The sequence below is a fragment of the Manis pentadactyla genome, chromosome 15 (assembly GCF_030020395.1).
Source record: "Manis pentadactyla isolate mManPen7 chromosome 15, mManPen7.hap1, whole genome shotgun sequence".
Lineage (NCBI taxonomy): Eukaryota > Metazoa > Chordata > Mammalia > Pholidota > Manidae > Manis > Manis pentadactyla.
The window spans coordinates 7,035,118-7,056,063 of record NC_080033.1 but is presented as its reverse complement, the minus strand read 5'-3'; the positions used below and the strand labels follow the sequence as shown (position 1 = coordinate 7,056,063).

The following is a 20,946-nucleotide window of genomic DNA, read 5'->3' as shown; positions in this document are numbered from 1 at the left end:
AATCTGACAGGCTTTCCCTTAACTTTCTAAATTAGCACCTCCAGTTTTGCTTTAGAGAAGTGAGCAGAGTTGTGATAAAGCTGGACTGGTGGTTGAGTTGATGATTCTTGAAGCTGGGGTGAAGGCTGCAATGGACTTCATTGTCCTAGTCCATTTACTTCTGTAAGTTTGAAATGTTCTATAACAAGTTAAAAGAAAATAGTACCCCACATCCCTTTACTCTGCATTTTACCTTAATAGTACCTACGACAATCTGAAATTAAGTTTCTTGCTTCCATGCTGTAATCTCTTCCTCATTAAAGCTCAGTGAAGGTAAGAAAGAAGCCACCCTTTTTTACTTTGGGTCCTCAGTGCCTAGAAAAGGATCAAGCTTTTGATTAGTGCTAAGCTGTCTAGAACACTTAACATTTGCCTATTGTATTCACCATGGCATCTCCAGGCCTTTGAGCAGCACCTGGCACAAAATAAGAGGTCAATATATTTTTGAATCTAAAATTAGAATCACTCATCTGAAATTCAGGTGAATGAATGAGGGGCCTGGATTGCCAGGCACTTTGACTTGATGTAGAGGTGATGGGGAACTAGGGAAAGGTTTTGAGTAGGCTGGGATGTAATTGAAAGCTCTGCTGGAGACCGATGTCATGGGTGGGGTTTAGCCAAGGGACGGGGCCAGGCCTTTTGTCGGGGATGAGGTATCTCAGTGGCTATTGAAGAGACAGTACTCTGTGACTTTTGGCTGAAGGAGTGGCCAGGAAAAAAAATCCAGGCTTCTTGGAAAGATGCAGGTACTCCTGGAGAGGTAAGGACCCTTTGCTGGTCTGTACTGTCCACCAGCTACCATCACAGTCCTCTCCCTTCCCTTCTTCAGTTCACCTCCCAACAGGGTGCAGCTCTGGGCAAAGGGACAGACACACAGACACCTCAAACGCTTGTTCTCTCCTCAGTTTAATGGTGGTTAGTGGGATTGCCAAACCCCCTCCCTGATCCCCTCCCCGCCCCGTACAAAATGTGTTTTTTGTTTTTTGTTTTTTAACAAGAAAAAGGGGGCAAAAGCCAGGAATAGGGGGAGGGGGGCACAATCTGATATTTTCATACAGATTTTTGAATTTTTTTTAATATATTATATATAAAACCTTAGAGACCAATGTACCCTCCCCAACTTCTTTTTCCCTCCCCGGGGGGCCTGGAGGAGAGATAGGGAAGGCCCCCCCAGGAGTGGGTAGACAGAGAGACAAATATGGGTGGGGTAGATGGGGGAGGAGGGAAAGGGAGCCCAGGAACCTGGGGATTGGAGAAAAGGGTTGGAGCTATCTCCCTCACCACTCCCATCAAAGTTATGACACAAAGACACAGAATCCCTGTTTCCTTGCCCTCCCCCCACCCATACCCCCAACCGTGCAAACATGGCTTTGCAAAGAGGTGCCCAGAGCTCTGTGGAACTCCTACAATGGCTGGCATGGGGTCTGGGACCCCCAAAGAAATCGGTTCCCCTTCCCTGCCCACCCCACCCTTCCCAGAATCTGACCCCCTCCCCACAAGACCTGGATTTGCAGCCTAGGGGCCCTGGCTTTCCCCCAGTTTTCTTACCCCAACCCAATCCCTACTGCCCTCCATGGACTTGGGGGATCTGGACTTTTGGCCCCCACCTCCCAGGGGACCCAGACCTCTGGGCCCCTGCTTCTGGCCCTTACAGAGACCCAGGCATCCAACACCCTCATCCCTGCCCAAGTGTCTGAGGTGTTAGTGGTGGGGGGAGAAGCCCACCATCCCAGACTCTGGTAAATGTCTTTGCAGCTGGCAGTGGGGTGGACCCCAGCCCAGGCCCAGGCCCAGGCCTGGGGTATAGGTGGGGTCAGATGAAGAATTCTTCTTTCCTCTTGTGACCATCGCTGCCATTGAGAAAGGCTTCTCTTGCTTCTCCCTGCTCATCCAGCCCACTGGCCTCGTGGGTCAGATAGGAGCCTGAGGGGTGACAGACCCCCCCGAGGCAGAGGCAACATATATGTGGACCCAGGAGTTGGACAGAAATATGTGGGAAGAGGGAGACAGACAAGACGTACAGACAAAGAGGGAGAAAAAGAATGTACACGAAGAGGAAAGGAATCAAATCCAGGGAACAGCAAAAGAGGGGCAGAGAAAGGTAAAAGCAGAATTAGAAGACTCCAAAAGTTCACGGAAGGATCAACCCTTACCCGTTCTCTTGGTGGTATCCCCTTACTCTGCACTCACCGAATCTCGCAATTAAGAAGTTAAGTTGTTTCAAAACCATGGCCTTAATTCACCTTCAACATTTATCCCGTTTTAGACTCCAAAAGGCCCATGCTTTTTGTAATTTTGGTTTCAGGTTCCCGCTGGGTTTCAAATCCTGGATCTAGAACTCTAAATTCTACGCCCACCCCTTTCCAAATCCCACAGCCAAACCACACCCCAGGTTGAATTCAAACCCCGCCTCCACTCACCCTTCTGCCGTACTGAGCACCAGACCATGCCCACCAGCACACAAATGATCAGAAATACCAGTAGCGCCAGGATGCCGCCCACAATGGCATAGGGCACCGACGTCTGAGCCTCTACCACCGCACCAGGGTCTGCCAGAGGGACAGGGTGCAGCACCAGGTCATCAGAGGACGGTCCCAGCCCGCCACATCGATGCCAATCTCTGAAACCATTTCGCACACCTCATCTGACTGCACCCCTTGACATGCCGCACCCCTCAAATTACTGCCACCTGATGGCCCCTTCTCAGGGCTCCACTTCCACAAGGAACGCGTGTTGGTTTGTATAGTGCCCCACTCGGCCCCTGAGTCATGTTGCCAATACTGCCTCCTCCCTCCAACTCCCAGCGAACAGAAACAGCACATTCCTTTTCTTTGGACTCTGTTTTCTTTCTCCACGGAACCTCAGGTCCAGTTCCCTTCCCATCTGTCTAAAAAGCTCCAAGTATTTAAAATGCTGAGCTGGGGCTCAACAACGTCCAAAATTCCTGTCCTACTGTCGTAAGAGCTAAATACTTAACACTTACTTTGCGCTAGGGGCCGTTCAAACCACTTTATGTATTTAACTCACATAATCTTCACAACAACCCTATGAAGTGTTATTGTTTATTTCCACTTTAACGATGAGGAAACTAAGGCTCAAAGTTACCCGGAATAGGATGCTGCAGAGCCGAACTTGAACCCAGATCGTCAGCCTGGCTCCAGAACTGTTAAGAACTCTCCAAGTTGTTGAATCCCCGGAATTATGCCCAGGCCCCGCCCTCAAACGGCACAACACCTGGACCATTCCAATCCAGTCCGCCCATTCCTAAGGCCCCGCCCCTGCCCTGAGCTCCGCCCCCGGGACTGCAGCAGCCTGCTCTCACCGTAGACCACGAGCACATAGAGCGCCCTCGCGTGGCCGTGCTTGTTCGACGCCTCGCAAGTGTAGGTGCCATTATCCGCGGAGACCAGGCCCGGCAGTGTAAGCGTCTCCCCGACCGCCTCGGCGCGCTCTGGCAAAGATTCATTCCCCCGGTTCCAGCGGATCTGGTTTGGCCTGGGCGGGGGTGAAGTATACTGGGAGTTAGAGACGACGCCAGAACCCAATTGTGACTTTTCAGGAATCTAAATATGCAGTATTTCCCAGTAAGAGGCCCCTTCTAACCATTTCCTTCCTAGAAGACCAACAGTCTCGGGCCTAGCTTTCACCCATCACCAGGGTCTCTGGAATCCTGGCTTTCCCTCCACTTCCTACCCGCTTCTGCCCTCAGAATCCAGGCGTTCGGGGCCCCACAGCCTTCCTCAAGCTCTAGAAGCCCAAGCCCCGAGACCCAACTCCTCCTCCCTCAGGACTCAGAAGTCCCGGCCCCAGCACCCTCTGTTAGCCCAATCCCCTCTTTCTTGAGCCACAGGTGTCCAGGTCCCCATCCTCTTCTCAGGACCCAGCAGTTCTCGGGCCCCAGAGCTCACCTGGGGTTCCCTGTTACCGCACAGGTCAGCACCAACGTGTCTCCCTCCCGCACCACAGCTTGGGAGGCATGGATCCTGGCCGTGGGGGAGTCTGTGGGCAAAGTGATATGAGAGAGTGGTTGTCGGGTGATCGTGCGGGGCTAGGAACGCTCCCGGGGTGGGCGGCGGAGCTGGGACCTTCCCTCCCCTTCAATCCGTCCCCGGGCGCCGGGCACTTACACTGCACGTCCAGCACGTACTGCGTCTGCTTGCTGTGTCCAGAAGGTAGCGCCTGATTCTGCGCCTCGCAGATGACGATACCACCGTCGTCCTTGCGGTCCACACGAAACCGCACTGTGCTTGCCACGCTCCAGACTTTGCCATTTTCTTGGCCGCTGCTCACTCCTGCCCCGCCCCCGGCAATGTCAGGCCTGGATTCCGGATCCGCACCCGAGGGAGTCCCCCAGCCAACCCCAAAGCGGCCACTTGCCAAGCTCCACCCCCTCACCTACAGGCCTCATTTCCTGTTCTCCCAAACCGTGCCCCTTTCCAAACCAGCCCTCAAACTCACGGGCCTCACCCCAAAGCTCCTCCCTCTTTCACTCCCAAGCCCTCCCATCTGTCTATTCATTCAATAGCTGCATGTTGAGCGGCCCGTGTCTGCGAGCTCTTCTCCAAGACCCGCCCACATGTCCCTCCGTTCCCTAAGCCCCGCCTCCCCTCAGGTCCTGCCCTTCGCCAGCACCTCCCGCACCCCTGGTGTTCGGAGTACCTTTCAGCTCTTTGCGGTCCCGGTACCATCGCAGGGTGGCAGCAGGGCGGGACCGCGGAACTAAGCAGCTGACCTCCACCTCGCCGCCCTCCACCGCCTGCTCCCGGACCTCCACCACGGGATTCTCCGGGGCCACTGCCTCAGGGAGAAGGGCGTTAAGCGGGGCACTCAGATAGGCTCAAAGTAACCAGGCTGCGGGACCCCATGGACCAAAGGAAACAAGGGTCCCAGGTGGCAGGGGTCAAACACAGAGGCGGGAGGTCGGGAAGACCAGCCGTATTTATTTGGGCTAGAGGTCCGGGAGGTTAAAAACAGCCAGGGGCAGAGCTCAAGACAAGAGATAAGCAGAAGTGATGGGTATGAGGAGGGGGAGGCGGTTACCCAGTACAGTGAGCGTGGCAATCTGGTGGTGGGTATCTTCCGTGTAGAGCTGGCAGAAATAGCCCCCCTCGTCCTCCAGGCGGGCATCTGAGAGCCGGATCCGCACCCGGCGCGGGGAGAACTCCTCGAGCTGGAAACGATCGTCCTTCAGGGCTAAGGAGAATGAGCCAGAAGGAGTGAACTTGGGGAATCCTGCCCTCAGGAGTCCCACCCTTTCCTCCAGGAGCTTAGGGTCCAGCCCCCTGCCTCTGATTCTAGCCATACCTATGTATCTAAGGTGCCCGCTTAGTTCCTCCCTTGGGGACTCAAAATGATTCAGGCCCTCCCACCCAAAGAACCATGAGTCCAGACCCTCAGGCTCCATGCTCTGTCAGGACCTAGGAGTCCAGACCCCCAACCCCTTCCTTCCCCAGACCCAGGAATGCAGGCTCCGCTCTGTCCTCTTTCAGGATAGAAGTCAGGCTCCAGCCCTCTTCCTCAAGACTTAGGATTGCAGACCCCAGCACTCACCTCGGGTGCCATTGAAGAAGAGGGTCTGCCGGGCTGGGTTCTGAATGACAACTATGGACCCATCATACTGGTGCAGACGGCAGGTTATCTCGGCCACCCCACCCTCAGCCACTGTCACATTCTCTGTCTGTACTTCCTGTCCTGCCCCTGGACCAGAAGATAGACAGGAGTCTCACTGAGGGCTGAAATTAAATCTTTTCTCTCTTCCTCTGTTCCTCTCCCACCCAAACCTCCAATCCCTCTCCCACTCTCCATTAGTTCATTATACCCAAACATTTCCTGAGTGCTGGAGTCGGGGTGATGGGAAAACCTGCTACCCGCTCTAGAGAAGCTGCAGCCAAGATCAAGGGGCATGTGCTTTATCCAGGTGGCACAGGGCATACTGGGGGCCCAGAGGAAGGGGAGACTAAGACTGCCTAGGGAGATGGGTGACCAGAGAAGGTTCAGGAAGAAAGCTCCATTGGATCCAGGGTTTAAACAGTGACCAGGAATTCACCAGGTGTGGGAAACTGCTCTGTGTTCACCAAACCCCATCATTCGCACCTGGATACATGTAGCTTGTCTGCAAGATGGCCACAGTATTCTTCTCATCCTTGTACATGCCATTTGTAAGTTGATTTTGCTGCCCCTCCCATTAAGGATGCACTCTGACCCTAAGAATCTGGGCAGGCCCTGTGACTTGCCTTGACCAACAGAAGTTACTAGAAGTGACACTGTATGAGTTTTGGAGCTTAGGCCTTAAGAGACCTTACAGCTTCCGCTTATGCCCTCTTGGTGCCCTCAGACTCTCAGGTGAAGATGCCTGGATTAGCTTCCTGGAGGATGAGAGACCACATGGAGAAAGAAGCCCAGCCAACAGCTAGCACCAACCCCCAGCCATGTGACCATCCAGTCCCAGCTACACCACCAAGTGACTGCAGCCACACAAGTGAAGCCAGTTGAGACCAAGAGAAGAACTGCCCAACTGATCCAGTCCAAATTGCTGACCCCTTGAGCCATGAGCTAATAATGTGATCTTTGTTTAAAGCCAGGAAGTTTTGGAGTATCTGTTATACTGCTAAAGCTAACTGATACAATACACAATTAGACTACATATCCTATGATTTCTTGTTCTTAGGTTGGGGCCATGTGACTGATTTCTGGCTAATGGGATAGAGGTGGAAGAGAGAAACACATCTTCCAGCCTGGCTCATCTCGCTCGCAGTCCTTCTTGCTGGCTAAATAGAGAGAACTCCAAGGACCTTCAAGGAGGACAGGTCACAAGCTGGAAGGAGCCAGGGTCCTGACTGCCTGCCCTGTGACCTGCCTGCACAGGTCTGTAATATGAGTGAGAAATGCACCTTTCTGTTAAGCCGTTGAGATTTCAGGGCTGTTGTTACAGCAGTGAACCTACCCTGATTAATCCACCAAAGGAGCAAGGTAGGGGATTAGTAAAGGGATGTGTCCAGCAGAGGAAACAGCCAAGAGTAAAGATCAAAGCCAAGCAGCGGCATCACCATCATTTTCATCAGTCATCTTCAAAGTAACAGTAACCACAACAGCTACCTGTTCACTAGGCACTTGCCATGCCAGGCTTTGTGCTAAGGGTATTACCTATATAATTACCACTTAATCAGCATGATACCTGAATAAGGAAGGCACAATTATCAATCCCCAGTTTCTTCCCAATTCCCATTTGATAGATGAAAAAATTGGTCCAGACGGAGAAAATGACTGGCCCAAGGTCACAGCCTGTGAGCGACAGAGCCAGGTTCTGCATCCGGTTCTGATTCCATATCCCGCATCCACACACACTCCTGGCTGGCCAGGTGGCAAGTGTCCTGCTTTGGTAAGCAGTTGTGAGATGCGCTAGTGAAGGGCCTCAGATACCAAGCTAGGAGATGAGCTTTTAATCCTGAAGGCCAGTGGAGGTTTTGAGGAAGGAAAGTGCCATGATCAGATCTGGTTATTTACCTTTAGATGCTAGATAACTATTGCTTCATTTCATACATTCTATCTCATTCATTCATGTATTTCCTGAGCAGTGGGTGGCTGTTCAGGGGCTGGGTGCTCAGAGATGAGTCACATGAGGTCTCTGCCCTGGAAGGTCTTCAAGATTTGTGAGGAAGTGGTCACAAATCACTGTAATATTCCATTAAAACTTTTATATTCTCTGTAAGAGGTATAGGTAACCTGTTTTGAGGGCTGAGGGGTAGAAAAGATGAATTCTGGGGGATGGAGGCAGAATTAGCTGGCTTCCTACCCAGTATCCATCCTTCCTTTTCTCCTTAGTAAAAGAACCCTGATTGCATTTTATGATAGCCCTGTATCCAGCAGAAAGAGACACTTCCCAGACTCCCTTGCAGCTAAGTGAGGCCATGTGATAAAGTTTTGTCCAATTGGATATAAGGAAAAGTGTCATGTGATAATTTGGGGAGGACTTCCTAAAGAAAGGGGACAAGTCCATTTTCCACCAGGTTACCTTTACATAGCCCAGAACTAGGATGTGATGCCTGGAGTTCTGGCAGCCATACTGGGCCATTAGGACAAGGGCAGGGGATGGTGGAACCAAGAGCTGGAAGTTACATGAATTTCTGGTGATGATGTGGAGCCTCTAGAAAAGCCCTGGATGCCTACTTGTGGACTTCTTTTATGTTTGAGTATAATGTTTTTTCTCCTCATATTTTCTTAATTTCAGTAAATGTCACAACCATCCACCTGCTTGCTCAGGCCAAAAACCTAGAAATCATCCAAGTCTCATCCTTTCTCTCACCTCTAACATCCACTCCATCAGCAAGATCTATCCATTCTACCTCTTAAACATAACCCAAACCTATTCATCTTTGTCTGCTGCTTCTACCATCACCCTAGTCCAACAATGCCATATCCTACCTGAACCTTCAAGAACTTCGTGGGTCTCTCTGCTTCCATGCTTACCTCCCCGGAGGCCTCTCTCTACACAGCAGTCAGATGGACTTTTCATAAAGGTAAATCAGATCAGTGTTCTCCCCCGCTGATCATCCCAGGGCTGCCTCCTGTTCTCACTCGGGCCTCTGCTCATACTGACACCTCCTCAGAGAGACCTTCTCTCACGTCCTGTCCCTTCACCTCCAGAGCTTTCTATTTCATCCCTATTGTTTTATTTCCTCTATGAAAATTTCATAGATATTATTAATTTGCTTGTTTATTGTCTGTCTGTCCCCCATCACTAGAATATACATCCCATTAAGGATGGGATGTAATTCATTGGTTTTACTGCTGAACTCTTGGTGCCTAGATGTGCCTGGCACTTGATCAGTGTCTGGGCGGATTGATGGATGAGTTGCATGTGTCAGGCAGGATCTCATTCCAGCCTCACAAGGACTTCGTGACATCATTATTCTCATCTGAAGCAACCAGCTAATCCCAGCTGCACCACTTGCTCTCTGTGTGACCTGGGGCAAGTGGCCTAACCTTTCTGGGCCTCAGATGTCTTGTCTGTAAGATGGGGATGATGCCAGTGCCTGCCTCATAGGGATTAGCCCAGTGCCTGCAGCTTAGGGAGCCTGCTGTTGTTATAGCCTCCGGAAACATGCCCATGCACATGAAAACTGGTCTGCCTGCACATTCTGGCTCTTTTAAAAAACATTTTGAAGCCTATCCTTGGGTCTTGGACTTCAGGGCTAGCCTAATATTAGCCCCCATTTTACAGATGTGGAGAATGAGGCTCAGGGGTCCCATGCAAGAGAGTTGTAGAAACTCAGCCTCCCCTGGGAGCCATCAGGAACTCTGGATCTACCCCCAAGATTTACCTCCTGCTGTCTGCTTGAGGGTGCACATGGGGTGAGGGTGGGGGGCTTTTGTCATATTCCCTCCCCCTCCTGAGGAGTCAGTAACCAACGGTGTCTGTGCCTGGAATATTAATGTCCCAGGAGCTTTTGTTTCAGGGCTGGAGGGTAGTGAGGCAGATTTTCTGGTCAAAAAGGGCTGAGTTCTGGGGACTGGGGCACTGGCCCTTTAAACTGTGTTGACAGCCTAGAGTCGTCATGGGGATGGTGCCTGAAAAAAGGGACTGGGGAGGGCTTGGGAATGAGTGGCCAAGCAGGTGATATGTAGACACCCAGAATCCAGTGCTCTCCTTAGACCTAGGAATCCGGCCCCCAGCTGCCACCTTTCCTAGTCCCCAGGAGTCCAGGTTCCTAGCCGCTTCCTCCAGGACCCGGGAGTCTGGGTTCTTGGCATGCTCCTCCCTCAACCCCAGGAGTCCCCAGCCCCCAGCCTTCTCCCCCTTCGAACCCAGGCGTCTGGGCTTCCAGTCCCCTCCTCCTTCAGGACCCAGGAGCCAGGGGTCCAGAGTACACAGCTGGTGGATGTTTCCACGGAGACCAAGCGGAGTGGGGGGAGCACTTCCTGGGTCCTGAGTCAGCGAATACCCAAGGGAGTCTCAAGGTCACGGTCCCGGGAAGGTCACAGCTATCCCCTCCATATCCGCTCCCTGGGGGGCTTATGGCATCCTGCCTCCTTCCCCTACTTCCTCCCCTAGGGAGGTGGTACGTCCCTACGTCCTGACTGAACCCCCCTCAGCCCCCCATCAATGGCGGAGTCCGAACATCCTCGCACAAAGCATCAATTCTTCCCAGCTCAGCCTTGTGAAGGCGCCTGTATTTGCAGGACCTGAGCATCAGGGTCCCAGCCAGCCCTCCTCCCTCAGAAACCTGAAGTGGGACCCTCCCCAACCCCTTCCTCTCTCAGGAGTCTGTACCCCCAGTTCTCCGTCCCTCAAGACCTAGGAGTATGAACTACCAGTCCCCTTCTCTCTCAGAACCCAGGAGTTCAAGCCCCCAGTCCCCTCCTCCCTCAAACCCAGGAGTCCGAGACCCCAGCCCCTTCCTCCCTCTGACTCACATGTCCAGGACCCCCCGTTCCTGCCTCCCTCGGACCTGTGAATCTAGGCCCCAAGCTCCTGCCTCCCTCAGACCCAGGAGGCCAGACCCCTAGCCCCCTCTTCTCCTGGAAACTTTTGACTTTAAGGGCCACTGTCTTCAACTCCCAGAACCTCAGTCCTGCCTTCCCCCGGCCCTCTGTCCCCCTGTCTGGGGACCAAGCATCAGGTGGGGGCGTAGGGGTGAGTCAGCAGCCTCATACACAAAGTCCCGCCTGTGGCCCCCACGTGCCTGGGATACTCGGAACTCCCCAGATTCCGGGCCCCAGGCCCAGCCAGGGGGTGAGGGAGGCCTCCGGAGGTTCCCCTGGGTGTGGGGTCAGGGCAGGAATTCCTGCTCTGGGAAGAGTGCTAGCCTGCACTGAGTGTTCACTGTCCTCTCCTCCACCCCCAGGGCCCTCTATTCACCCCTCGCAGGAAAGCCTGCTGCCCTCTTGCCCCACTGGGTGCCTGTGGAGGAGACTGGGTGCCTGTTTCCCAGAGGACCTATGGGCCTGGGGTCTGCACAGGCGGGAACCAGTGGGTGACTGGGTCCTGGTGCCACAGGCCATTGGGCGCTGGCAAGTCTGACTGTCTCCAACCACCCCCCCACCCCCCAAAGAGAGAGAAAGCTGCCTTTGTGTTCCCCAAGATGGGGACAGTCCAGGCTCGCACGACATTAACCCACCGCAGGCCCCAGCCTTGCTGTGTCTAAGGTCTGGGAATCCATTTCAGAGCCTGACCCCACTTTGGGGACTCAGGCATCTGGCTCATGGGTGGGTGGGGGTCAGTGACAGAAACCTCCTGAGACCTGTACCCTGGGGTGACTCACAGTGGGGGGAAGGTCCCCTGATCTCAAAGTGGCCAGTCTCAAAGTGGCAGAGAAAAGTGAATCACTTGGGAGGGAAACACTATTCAGGATCAATAAGCACCCCCTCACACAAAGCCCCCCCAGTTCGAACCAGCCTCTCTGTCTTTCCTTTGTATCTGGATACATTTCCTTGGTTCCTTTCTGTTCCATCTACTTCCTGGCCTGTGGGTCACTCTTTCTGCTGGTGTACATGGGGGCAGATCACCCAACCCTCTCTCCCTCACTTCCTCTCACCTGCCCACCATGGACCCTTCTTTCTTTTGGCATAAATCTCATCATGCTTTCCTGACATTCTTGCAGATGAGGGAACCAAGGAAGCGAGAATATGATTTGGAACAGGCACAAATGGACCCCATGTCCCATCTCTACTCCTGCTGGCTGGGCAAAGTGAGAGAGAAAGGGGGTGACTAAGAGGAAAATGTGGGGACTGTGGTCACTCTGTAAAATCTGGTGGCCAAGGTCATTCAAAAATCTCCAATGAAAAGGAAAACACCAGACACCACACACCCCAGCTCCCTAGCCCATGCTTTATAGAAGGGGAAAGGGAGGCTCTGAGAACGATGGGGTTCTCAGACACAAAGTAATACTGCAGAGGCCTGGTTCACAGCTCCCAGTCCACACTGCTTCCCATGATACCTAGCTCCCTCCCAACTTGTAAAGCCCTGCGCCATTTAATTTAGAGAAAGTTTACAGAAGGGATTAGGGTGCCAGGCAGCAGTGACTTTAAAATCAAACAAGGGACAAGCCTGTAGTACTACCTGCCAGAAGCACTGGAGAAAAAGAATCCTGAACTGGGTGGGTGGTCACCTTAGGCTATCTTGTGATTCTGAGAACCCAAAGTCCCATGATTCTATGCTGACAAGATTCTAGAGGTCAGAGGTGTCAAGATTCAGGATCTCCCAGAGGTCAAGATTTCAGAATTTTAAAGGTGTTAAGTAGCTAAAATGCTAATACCCTCAAGGTTCCAGAATATTAAAGGTGCCAAGATTCTAAAGACTGGACTTCTAGAATTCTAAAGATGTCAATGTTCTAAAACAGCCTCAGGTTCTTTGTTTACGGGATTCATTGGTTTTAGGATTCTATGAGCCTGTTCTTTTTAGGGCCTAAAAAATAAAGAAAAATAAAACTGGATGGAGATGTAGTTAACGTACCAAAGCACTCATCTGGGAAATTGTGGCCCATCTGCCACAAAGAGAGGAGGTAAGGATGAAAGTTCTGAAGCAATGTCAGAAGGCTGTGGAAGAAAGCAAGCCAGAGTGGAAGAGGGCAGCTTTGCCCCTAACTCGCCTTGTCCTGAGGAGAGGGAGGCTCGGTCTCGAACCCCGGGGGCGGGGAAGGTGTAGCTGCACCCAACTGTCCAGAAACCTCTTCAGAGGTTGGAGCTGGAGCTCACTGAGGTCACTCAGTTCACTATCTGCACTTTACAGAAAGGGAAACTGAGACCCACACAGAGGAAGGTGCTTGCCATCAGCGGCTGGATTTAAAGCCAGACCCCCTGCCCTGTGCCACCTGGTGACGCTCCTCTCCCAAATTTCTACAGAACACCCAGCTTTCCTGCTTCTGGCCACCTCCCAATCATCCATTCTTCCCAAGCGTGGCTTTACCCACCAGGGAGGGGATGACCTGTGGCGGGTTTGAGGCACACACAGGGTGGAAGTGTGAGTGTGTGGGTGACATTTCCTGACCTTGTCCCTGGCCTCAGGGTCACCCTAACTTGGCGGTCTCCAGCTTTTCACAGCGTGTGATAAGGGTAGGTGGAGGGCTCCCCGCATGTCCTGGAGGGGGCTCCTCAGTAAGTTATGGCCCAGTGTGTGAATGGGTGCAGAGGGGCAACAGTTGCCAGGCATTTGCTGAATCCACGTGTGTGCCCACATGCCGAGGTTCCCCACACACTTACACACGCGCATTTCCCTTCAGGGCCCGTTAGGATGCCCTGACTTAATTCCTCTCGGAGGCACAGAGGGATAGAGGGATGGAGAAATGAAGGAAAGGAGGGGGATCCCAGGATGGAGGTTGTAAGGGTAGAGAGGGGAGAAGCAGAGGGCCAGGGGACAGGCAGACAGTAGTGGGGGGGCGTGATGAGGGAGGGAGGTGACAGAGGGGGCTGGAGAAACTGGCATGACAGAAAGACAGGGGACAGAGAGACAGGGCATGGGACAGATGGGGGACAGAGAAACAAGGGTGACAGACAGGGAGAGGGAGGCAGAATGGGGGCAGAAAGGGAGGGCAGAATACAGAGGGGCAGAGAAGGGGGAATAGAGAGGATGATGGGGGACAGAGTGACCCAGTAAAAAGGGCAGAGGTGGGGGACAAAGACAGTACCGAGAGGTTAGGGGGGACAGACAGACGGAGGGCTAGGACTTGGAGACTGAGGGACAGAGGACAAGGGTAAGGGACAAGGAGAGAGACTGACGGACTCAGAGACAGGCGTACAGTAGGGCAACGCAGACACGGGACAGAAGGACGGCGGACCCGGCCGGGAGAAGGCGGGCTTGGGGCTGGTTTCGGTCCCTTTGTCCCCGCCGGGATCGGGGCCTGTGCGGGGTGGGGGGGCTGCGGCACAGCGGCCGGGGCCCGCGCCCCCTCCCCCGCTTGCGGCTCCCGGTTCCCGGCCCGCGCTGCGCTTTGTCCCGGGGAGGGGGCCCGGCACGGCTCCGCGCGCATTGTTTAGCCTCTGCAGCCCCGCGGCGGCCAGGCTCTCGCCGCGGCGCGACCCCCGCCCTGGCCCCGGCCCCGGCCCCCGGCCCTACCTGGCCCCGCCGCGGCCGCCCACAGCAGCAGCAGCGGCCACTGGAAGCGCCGGGCCCGGCCCATGGTGCCGCCGCCGCCGCCGCCGCCGCTGCCGCTCGCTCCCGGCCCGGCACCTGCACCGCCCGCGTCGCCCGCCCCGCCCCCTTCCCCGCCCCCTGCCCGCCCGGGGGCGGGGCCCCGGGACCGGGGCGGGGCGGGCCCCGGGGGGGCGGGGCGCCGCGGAGAGGCCGCGAGACAAAGGGGGCGGGGAGGGTTGGCAGGAGGGAAGCTGCGGGCGCGGGCGCGCAGAGGTCGGGAGGTGCGGAGGGCGTGCATGGCGGTGTTGCGTGAAGAGGTGGGAGTGTGAGATGAATGTGTCGTGTGAGGGTGAGTGTGTGAGACTGTGGAGGCAAGGGCGTGCGCAGGTGCTGGTGCCGGGTGGCCGGGTGGGCGTGTGAAGGCCTGTGTGCGTGGAGGGGGAAGTGTGTGTGAGAATGTGAACATTGAGGAAGGGGTGCTCCTGGGACAGGTGAGTGTGAGAGCAGTTCTGTGGACAGGTGAGTGAAGGTGAAGGTGTCACGTGACCGCTGTGAGCTGAGCCACCTGCGGGGGAAGGCAGCAGCCCGTGTCTGGGAGGCCCAGGATCGCCCAGGGCAGGGCTGGGCTGAGCTGGGGTCAGGTCCACCCTCTTCCTGTCCTGACTCGAAACTCCGTGCTTCCGCATCATTCTCCGGGAGGGGCTCCCCTGAAAGTGTCCCAACTGGAAGGAAGCTCTAAGGAGGGAGAGGCTCCTATGGCCGCCTCCCAGGCGCTAGAGCCCAGCGTCCCCACCCACCTTCTCTCCTCCTCCTGCCCGTCTATGTGCGGTTCCCACTCCTCTCCCGTCGTTGGTGCGGGCTCACCCTCCAGACTTTGGGCCCTTGTCCCTCCTGGGGAGTGGGTCTCCCTGAGCTACCTTCCATTGGACATTGTAGACCTGGTGCTGCATTATCACCCTTAGCACCCATGCAAGGGAGTGTAAGAAACCGTGGAAAGTAGGCGACCTCAACTTCTCCCATGCCGGTAAACTGGGATAGGCCAACTGGGAAAATCCTCATTCTTTATTTCCATCACTACCCAAATATTCTACGTTTAGGCCCACCAGAGGACGTGAGCTCCGACATTCCTCAGGACTGAAGCTCCCATTGACTCCTGTATCCTCAGGACCCTGAATCCCAGCCTCCACTCTATCCTTGGGACCAAATCTTCCATCTACCTCTATGTCCTCAGGACCATAGCTCTAAAACTTTCTTTTCTAGTCTCAGTTGTAAACTAGGGGTCGTCAGACTGGATGATCTCTAATCTTCTTTCCAAAACTCACATTCTGTGTTAGAACAGGGGAGGTAGCTAATAGTTGTCATTTTCAAGAATTGATAGGTCCTCTTGCCCACAGCTCTAACCAATGTCTCCTGCTCCTGCTGCAGGGCACCCTAGGAGATACTGGTTTGGTTCTCATCTGTCCTCTTTGGGTCCCACCATGTTTCCACCTGAGAACAGCACAAGAGTGGTAGTCCTGTCCCTGTCCTACTCCAGCATACTTCACCCATGAGGGTTTTCATGTGAGTGACAGCAAATCCAACCCAACTGGCTTAAGAGAAAGAGAATTAGGTGACATATAGAAAAGCCCTGGGTATAGTTGGCTTCAGCATGGTCTATCTCTCTGTCCTAAGGATAAATGACTCCCTTCACATTGCAAGATGACTGGCAAGGACCCCTGGTGCTGCGCCTGTCCTTCACATTTGGAGAGGGACAGAGAGAGAAAAAGACAGACTGAGAGAACCAGACTGAAGGAGACAGAGCAAGACTATAAGAAGCTCCTTCAGCAGCATGGGGAAATAGTATCACCCAGAAGCCCCTAGAAAACCTCTCATTGTGTTTTCATTGGTCTGGAAGACGCCACCTGCCTGTCACTGAGTCAGTATCAATGGCCAGCGTATGAGAATGCGCTGATTTAATTAGGCATGAACCCAGGTCAGAAGTGAAATCAGCTTTCTCAGACATGGCTCCTGGGGAGACAGGGCTGTGCCTGCTATTTGGGGAGGGGAGGAGGGAATGGGCTGCATGCCATCACTTGACCAATCTTGAGTTTTTGAAGTCTTGGGATGGTGCAGACTTCGTTAGTTGTTTTCTCCGTATCATTCTGCAAGGTAACAGAAATACAGGTTGGTCTCTGCCCCCAGTTCCCAGCACAGAGCTCCCCAAACCCTGACATTTCCTAAGTGATGATAGCATTATAAGCATTTTTTGCTATAATATTTGCTCTTTGACCCTGCTTCCTAACACGGGGCTCCTGAGACCATTATGATTAATTTCCTGGGTGGTAGGAGTGTCTTTTGTTCTAATGAGGCAACTCTGGATGGGCTGCTGGATGAGGGCTGGTCACGGGAAAGATCAAGAAGCTTGGAAACTTCAGTCCCACCCCCCTTTCTCTTGAGAAGGGAGAAAGACTGAAAATGGAGTGAATGACCTGTCATGCCTCCATGATGAAGCCTCTACAAAAATCCCAATAGTCTGGTGTTTGGGGAGATTCTGGCTTGGTGAACTGGTGCAGGAGTGGGGAGAGTGGTGTGCCCAGAAGAGGCGTGGGAGCACCACACTCCTTCCCACATGCATCTCTTATCTGGGTGTTCATCTGTATCCTGTATCATATCCTTGAATGAACTGGTAAACAGTAAATTATTTTCCTGAGTCCTCTAGCCAGTTAACTGAACCCAAAGAGGAGGTCATGGGGACCTCTGATTTATAGCCAATAGGTCAGAAACACAGGTGACAACCTGGACTTCTGATTGGCATCTGGAGTGGTGCCTGGGCTTGTGGGACTGAGCTTGAGGGATCTGATGCTACCTCCAGATAAACAGTGTCAGAATTGAGTTAAATTATGGAGCACTCAGCTAGTGTCACAGAGAATTACTTGGTATGGAGAAAAAAGCCCCACACATTTGGTGACCAGAAGTTCTTGTGAGTGTGGTTGTAGTGTGAAAGTGAAGAAAGACACAGCAGAGAAGAGCTGGATTTTTTCCCTATACAGGAGGAAGAATGGGTACATTTTTTCCTAAAACACATTCCTTCCCCGCCTTTGTTCCTTTCTAAGAGAATCCTGACTTTGTCCAGGCATCCACCTTTCCTTAACAGCTGGATGATGTGGGGGAAGCCCCAGGAGTTGGGGTATGAATATACTTATGCCAATTATTGTGGCTCCATGCCCACTTCTAGTGATTGCTGTAGGCATGGGCATATGAAACAAGTTAGGAGAATAAAACGTGAGGCATGTCGGTCAGGAAGTCTTGGGATAAGCTTTCTTTGTTTTAAAAAAGAGACCCAAGAAGAGATGCCCATTGTAATTGCCTCTGAATGTGGGTGTGATGTCTGGAACTGCAGTGGCCATCTTGAGGCCATGAGGTGGACAAGGCTGAATGGGTCCTTTAGGACTTAGCAGAAACATTCAGTTAGTCAACCCAGGGACTGCCCTAACTCATGATCTCTTGTTATGTGAAATAATCAATTTCCTCTTTGTTTCAACCACTTTGAACTGGGTGTCCTGTTACATATAGCCCTAGCCACCATACTGCCTGTGATTCCCATAGGATACTGGAGACAGTTCTCCTTGCAGATGAAAACATGCTAAATGATAGTTTTCATTTTCAGTTGCTCCCCATTCTTGTGGTAGGATCTCTCTCACAGAGGTTGTTTTTGCAGCTCTGATTAAGTGGGCTGCATACCATGAAGACTGCAGGAGTAGGTGATGTCCGCTTACAACCTGAACAACTGTCCATGGTGGCTTTGATGTGAACTTTCCTGGCCATAGCAGGGTCATAAGCAGAGCTCTGACCCAAGCTGGACCCCATCAGAGTCTGTCCACTAAAATTTTAGAACCAGGACACAAGTGGGTCTTACTACTTGACATTTCAAGGGCAGATTTGCTTACTATGTATGAAGTAGAATAAGGTAGACTGTGGAGAGACAGAAAAATGAAGTGGAAGTCCACATGGGAAACCACACATTCAGAGAGAGAGACACACACACACACAGATTTTGCAAAAGGGAGACAGCCTTGAATTCACACAGCTTTTCAGTTCTGGGTCCCTAGTGAGGCCTGGAAACCTAGCTCTTGCTTGGATTCTAAACTTTCAATAACGTTGTCGTTTTTACTTGTCAGCTTAAACAGGTTTTACTTCTTGCAACTGAGATCCCTGAACAAAAACTGGGGAGCCATTAATGATGAGGTCCTGATCGTAAGTTCTGGTGAAGAATATTATGAGAAATTCATCCCTAGCCTCAATATCAACTGTGGGGCATCGTGGGACATGTATTTCTAGCCCCTGGTCCCCACTGCAGGGAATCCATGGCAGATGTAATCCCAGCCTCCAATTTCTGCCATAGGGTCTCATGGGAGATGCAGTCCTAGCCTCAAATCCTGCTGCAAGGCATCATGGGAAATGTACTCCTAGCCTCCAATCTCTGACGTAGGGAATCATGGGAAAGATGAAATTACCCTCAGTTTTAATTATAGAGCATCTCAGAAAATGTCATCTCAGCCTCTTCTCTGCTATAGGGCATCCTGGGAGGTAGAGTCCTAGCCCAGTGTTGTAAGATACCATAGGCAACGCCATTTTCTCTTCCTTCCTTCCCTCCTCCCTTTCTTCCTCACCTACCATGTCCTGGGCACTATTCTAGGTAGGAATACAGGAGTGAACAAAAGGTGTTTATCCTAGGGTGAGGTAGCAAAAAACCAAAGACTGGTCCAGTTAACCGTTACAGCCTAACAAAGTACCCCAAAACTCAGTGGTGTAAAACCACAACCTTTTTATTTTATGATTCTGTGGATCAGGCATTTGAGCAAAGCATGGCAGGATCAGTGGGTATCTGCTCCAGAATGGACCAAGGCCAAACTGGGTTGGCTTGAACGGCTGGAGAGGGATGGGGTGGTTCATTTGGGGCCTTATATCTGAAACCTTGGCTCTGGCTGTTGTCTGGTGTTGTGGGTGGAATTGTATCCCCCCAAAATATTGTTGAAGTCCTAATCTCCATGACCTATAACTGTGACCTTATTTGGAAATAGGGTCTTTGCAGATATGATTAAGTTCAGATGAGGTCATCCTGGATGAGGGTGGCCCCTAAATCCAACAACTGGTGTCCTTGTAAGGAAAGAGAGAGAGAGATTTGGAGATGCACAGCCACATTCATAGAGAGGAAGGGCACAGACAACAGAGGCAGAGGTTGGAGTGATGCAGCCGCACGCCAAGGAACACCAAGGACTGTAGCAACCAACTCCCAGAAGCTAGGAAGAGGCCAGGAGGGATGCTTCCCCAGAGACTTAAGGAGCGTGGCTGTGTAACACCTTGTTTAGGGACTTCTAGCATCCAGCATGTCGAGAGAGTAAATTTCTGTTGTTTGAAGGCATCCAGTTTGTAAGTTTGTAGCAATTGATGATGGCAGCCCTGGGAAAGGAAAACAGCTGGGCGTCTGGTGCTCCTGTACATTGCATCCGCTGGGACTGCGCACCCAGGTAGCTCCTTTGCCCACTTGGCTGGTGCCTGGGCTGAGAGCTGGAACATCTGGGGCTCTCTCCCCCCCTGGCATCCATGTATGAGTAGCTTGGGTGTCCTCACACCATGACAGTCACCGTGCTGGAGGACTTTTACCTGGCAGCGGGGCTTCCCCAGAGCCAGTTTCTTAGAACCTGGGCTCAGAACATGGCATGGGATAACTTTGTTAAGAGAGAAAACTGCATTTGAGGTTTAAAAGTGGGCTTTATTTTGTAAGGTTTGCAAACAATGGAGACACAGCCCAGCGTAACACTGAAAAGCGTCCCACCTGGAGTCTGGGAGAGAGGGTTTAAGAAGGAGAAAAGGGTGAGCAGGGTATTCACCTTTTATTTGGCTGGCCTCATAGCAAACATTGCAAGTTCCATTTGTTTGCTCAGGGTCCCCCAAAAGTTCTTCGTAAACAAGGGGCCATTTCCATAAACAGCAGAGCCCTCAGACAGGGAGCTCTCAACTGTTTTGTTTTGTTTTGTTTCAGGCTGAAGGACCTATCATGCTAACACTGGCTTCACACCCTCTTTTTGTCAGCTTCCACCATATTTTATTGGTCAAAGCAGTTACAGAGCCACTCGTGTTCAAAAGGTGGAGATAGTGACCCCCCCACTTTAAGCTACCACAGCAGCAGTTGGTGATATGTGCTTTGAGGATGCCATAAAAAGAAACCCTGTCCCTTACTGCCCCCTAGTACCATGGCATTATGTCCTATCTTTTTCATTAGCCACAGGGCTCCATGGGAATGTAATTTTCTCTCTGTGGGTTCACCTCAGGGAACCACGGGAGACATGAATTCTTCTGTGTTGTGCTCCAAGAGTGTCACTGGAACGGTATTCTGTCTTTTCTTCAGTCGGTCTGAGGGCATCCTAGGAAGTACAGCCCAGCCTTTGTCTCCTGGCCCCAGGACATCAGGGGAAATGGAGCCCTGTCCCCATGCCTCACTGTAGTGCATCAGTTGTGGCCATCAGGTTATCTCCAATTCATCTCCTGTTTTGGGGCCACCTGGGAAATGCAGACAGGTCTCCTTAGAACAATGAAATAGGCTTGACCTGTGGAGTCTGGGAGAGGAGCTTGGAGAGTAAGTGTCTGGGTGAGTGAGTTGGAAGGTTGCATTTGGAGCCCAGAAATAGATGTGGGGGTGGCTTACGGTAGAAGCTGATGCAGGACTGCTCCTACGGCTGGCTGGGGCCTCAAATGCTGGGTCCTGCGATGTGACTTTTAATTCCAGGAACCTGAGGAGAGGTAACCCCCATTCATCTTCCCAAAGACAGCGGTTATGGAGAAGGGCAGTTCTTGCCTGG

The 20,946-nt window shown here is 52.5% G+C and overlaps 1 protein-coding gene across 2 annotated transcripts; it reads right to left on the bottom strand.

The window, feature by feature from the left end:
* Positions 1 to 921: 921 nt before the first annotated feature.
* CADM4 (cell adhesion molecule 4) lies at positions 922 to 14,223 on the bottom strand. 2 transcript variants are annotated; one of them, XM_036918262.2, is made up of 9 exons: positions 14,090 to 14,223; positions 5,590 to 5,736; positions 5,080 to 5,232; positions 4,699 to 4,833; positions 4,167 to 4,331; positions 3,948 to 4,038; positions 3,362 to 3,534; positions 2,460 to 2,588; positions 922 to 1,962 (listed from the first exon to the last, which is right to left on the bottom strand). In XM_036918262.2, exons 1-9 carry the CDS (start codon positions 14,151 to 14,153, stop codon positions 1,853 to 1,855), a joined length of 1,167 nt encoding a protein of 388 aa, XP_036774157.1. In that variant the 5' UTR covers positions 14,154 to 14,223; the 3' UTR covers positions 922 to 1,852. The 2 variants fall into 2 exon arrangements, with proteins under 2 accessions (XP_036774157.1, XP_036774158.1); XM_036918263.2 differs by lacking the exons at positions 922 to 1,962; positions 2,460 to 2,588 and adding an exon at positions 3,088 to 3,214.
* Positions 14,224 to 20,946: the final 6,723 nt, after the last annotated feature.

Coding starts and splice junctions, on each gene's coding strand:
- CADM4 (XM_036918262.2), bottom strand. CDS start 14,153: ATGGGCCGGGCCCGGCGCTTCCAGTGGCCGCTGCTGCTGCTGTGGGCG. Junction 4,039..4,166: donor GTACGTGCTGGACGTGCAGT/GTAAGTGCCCGG, acceptor CTTTGCCCACAG/ACTCCCCCACGGCCAGGATC. Junction 2,589..3,361: donor CTATGTGCTCGTGGTCTACG/GTGAGAGCAGGC, acceptor TCCCTCTGGCAG/ACCCTGGTGCGGTGGTAGAG.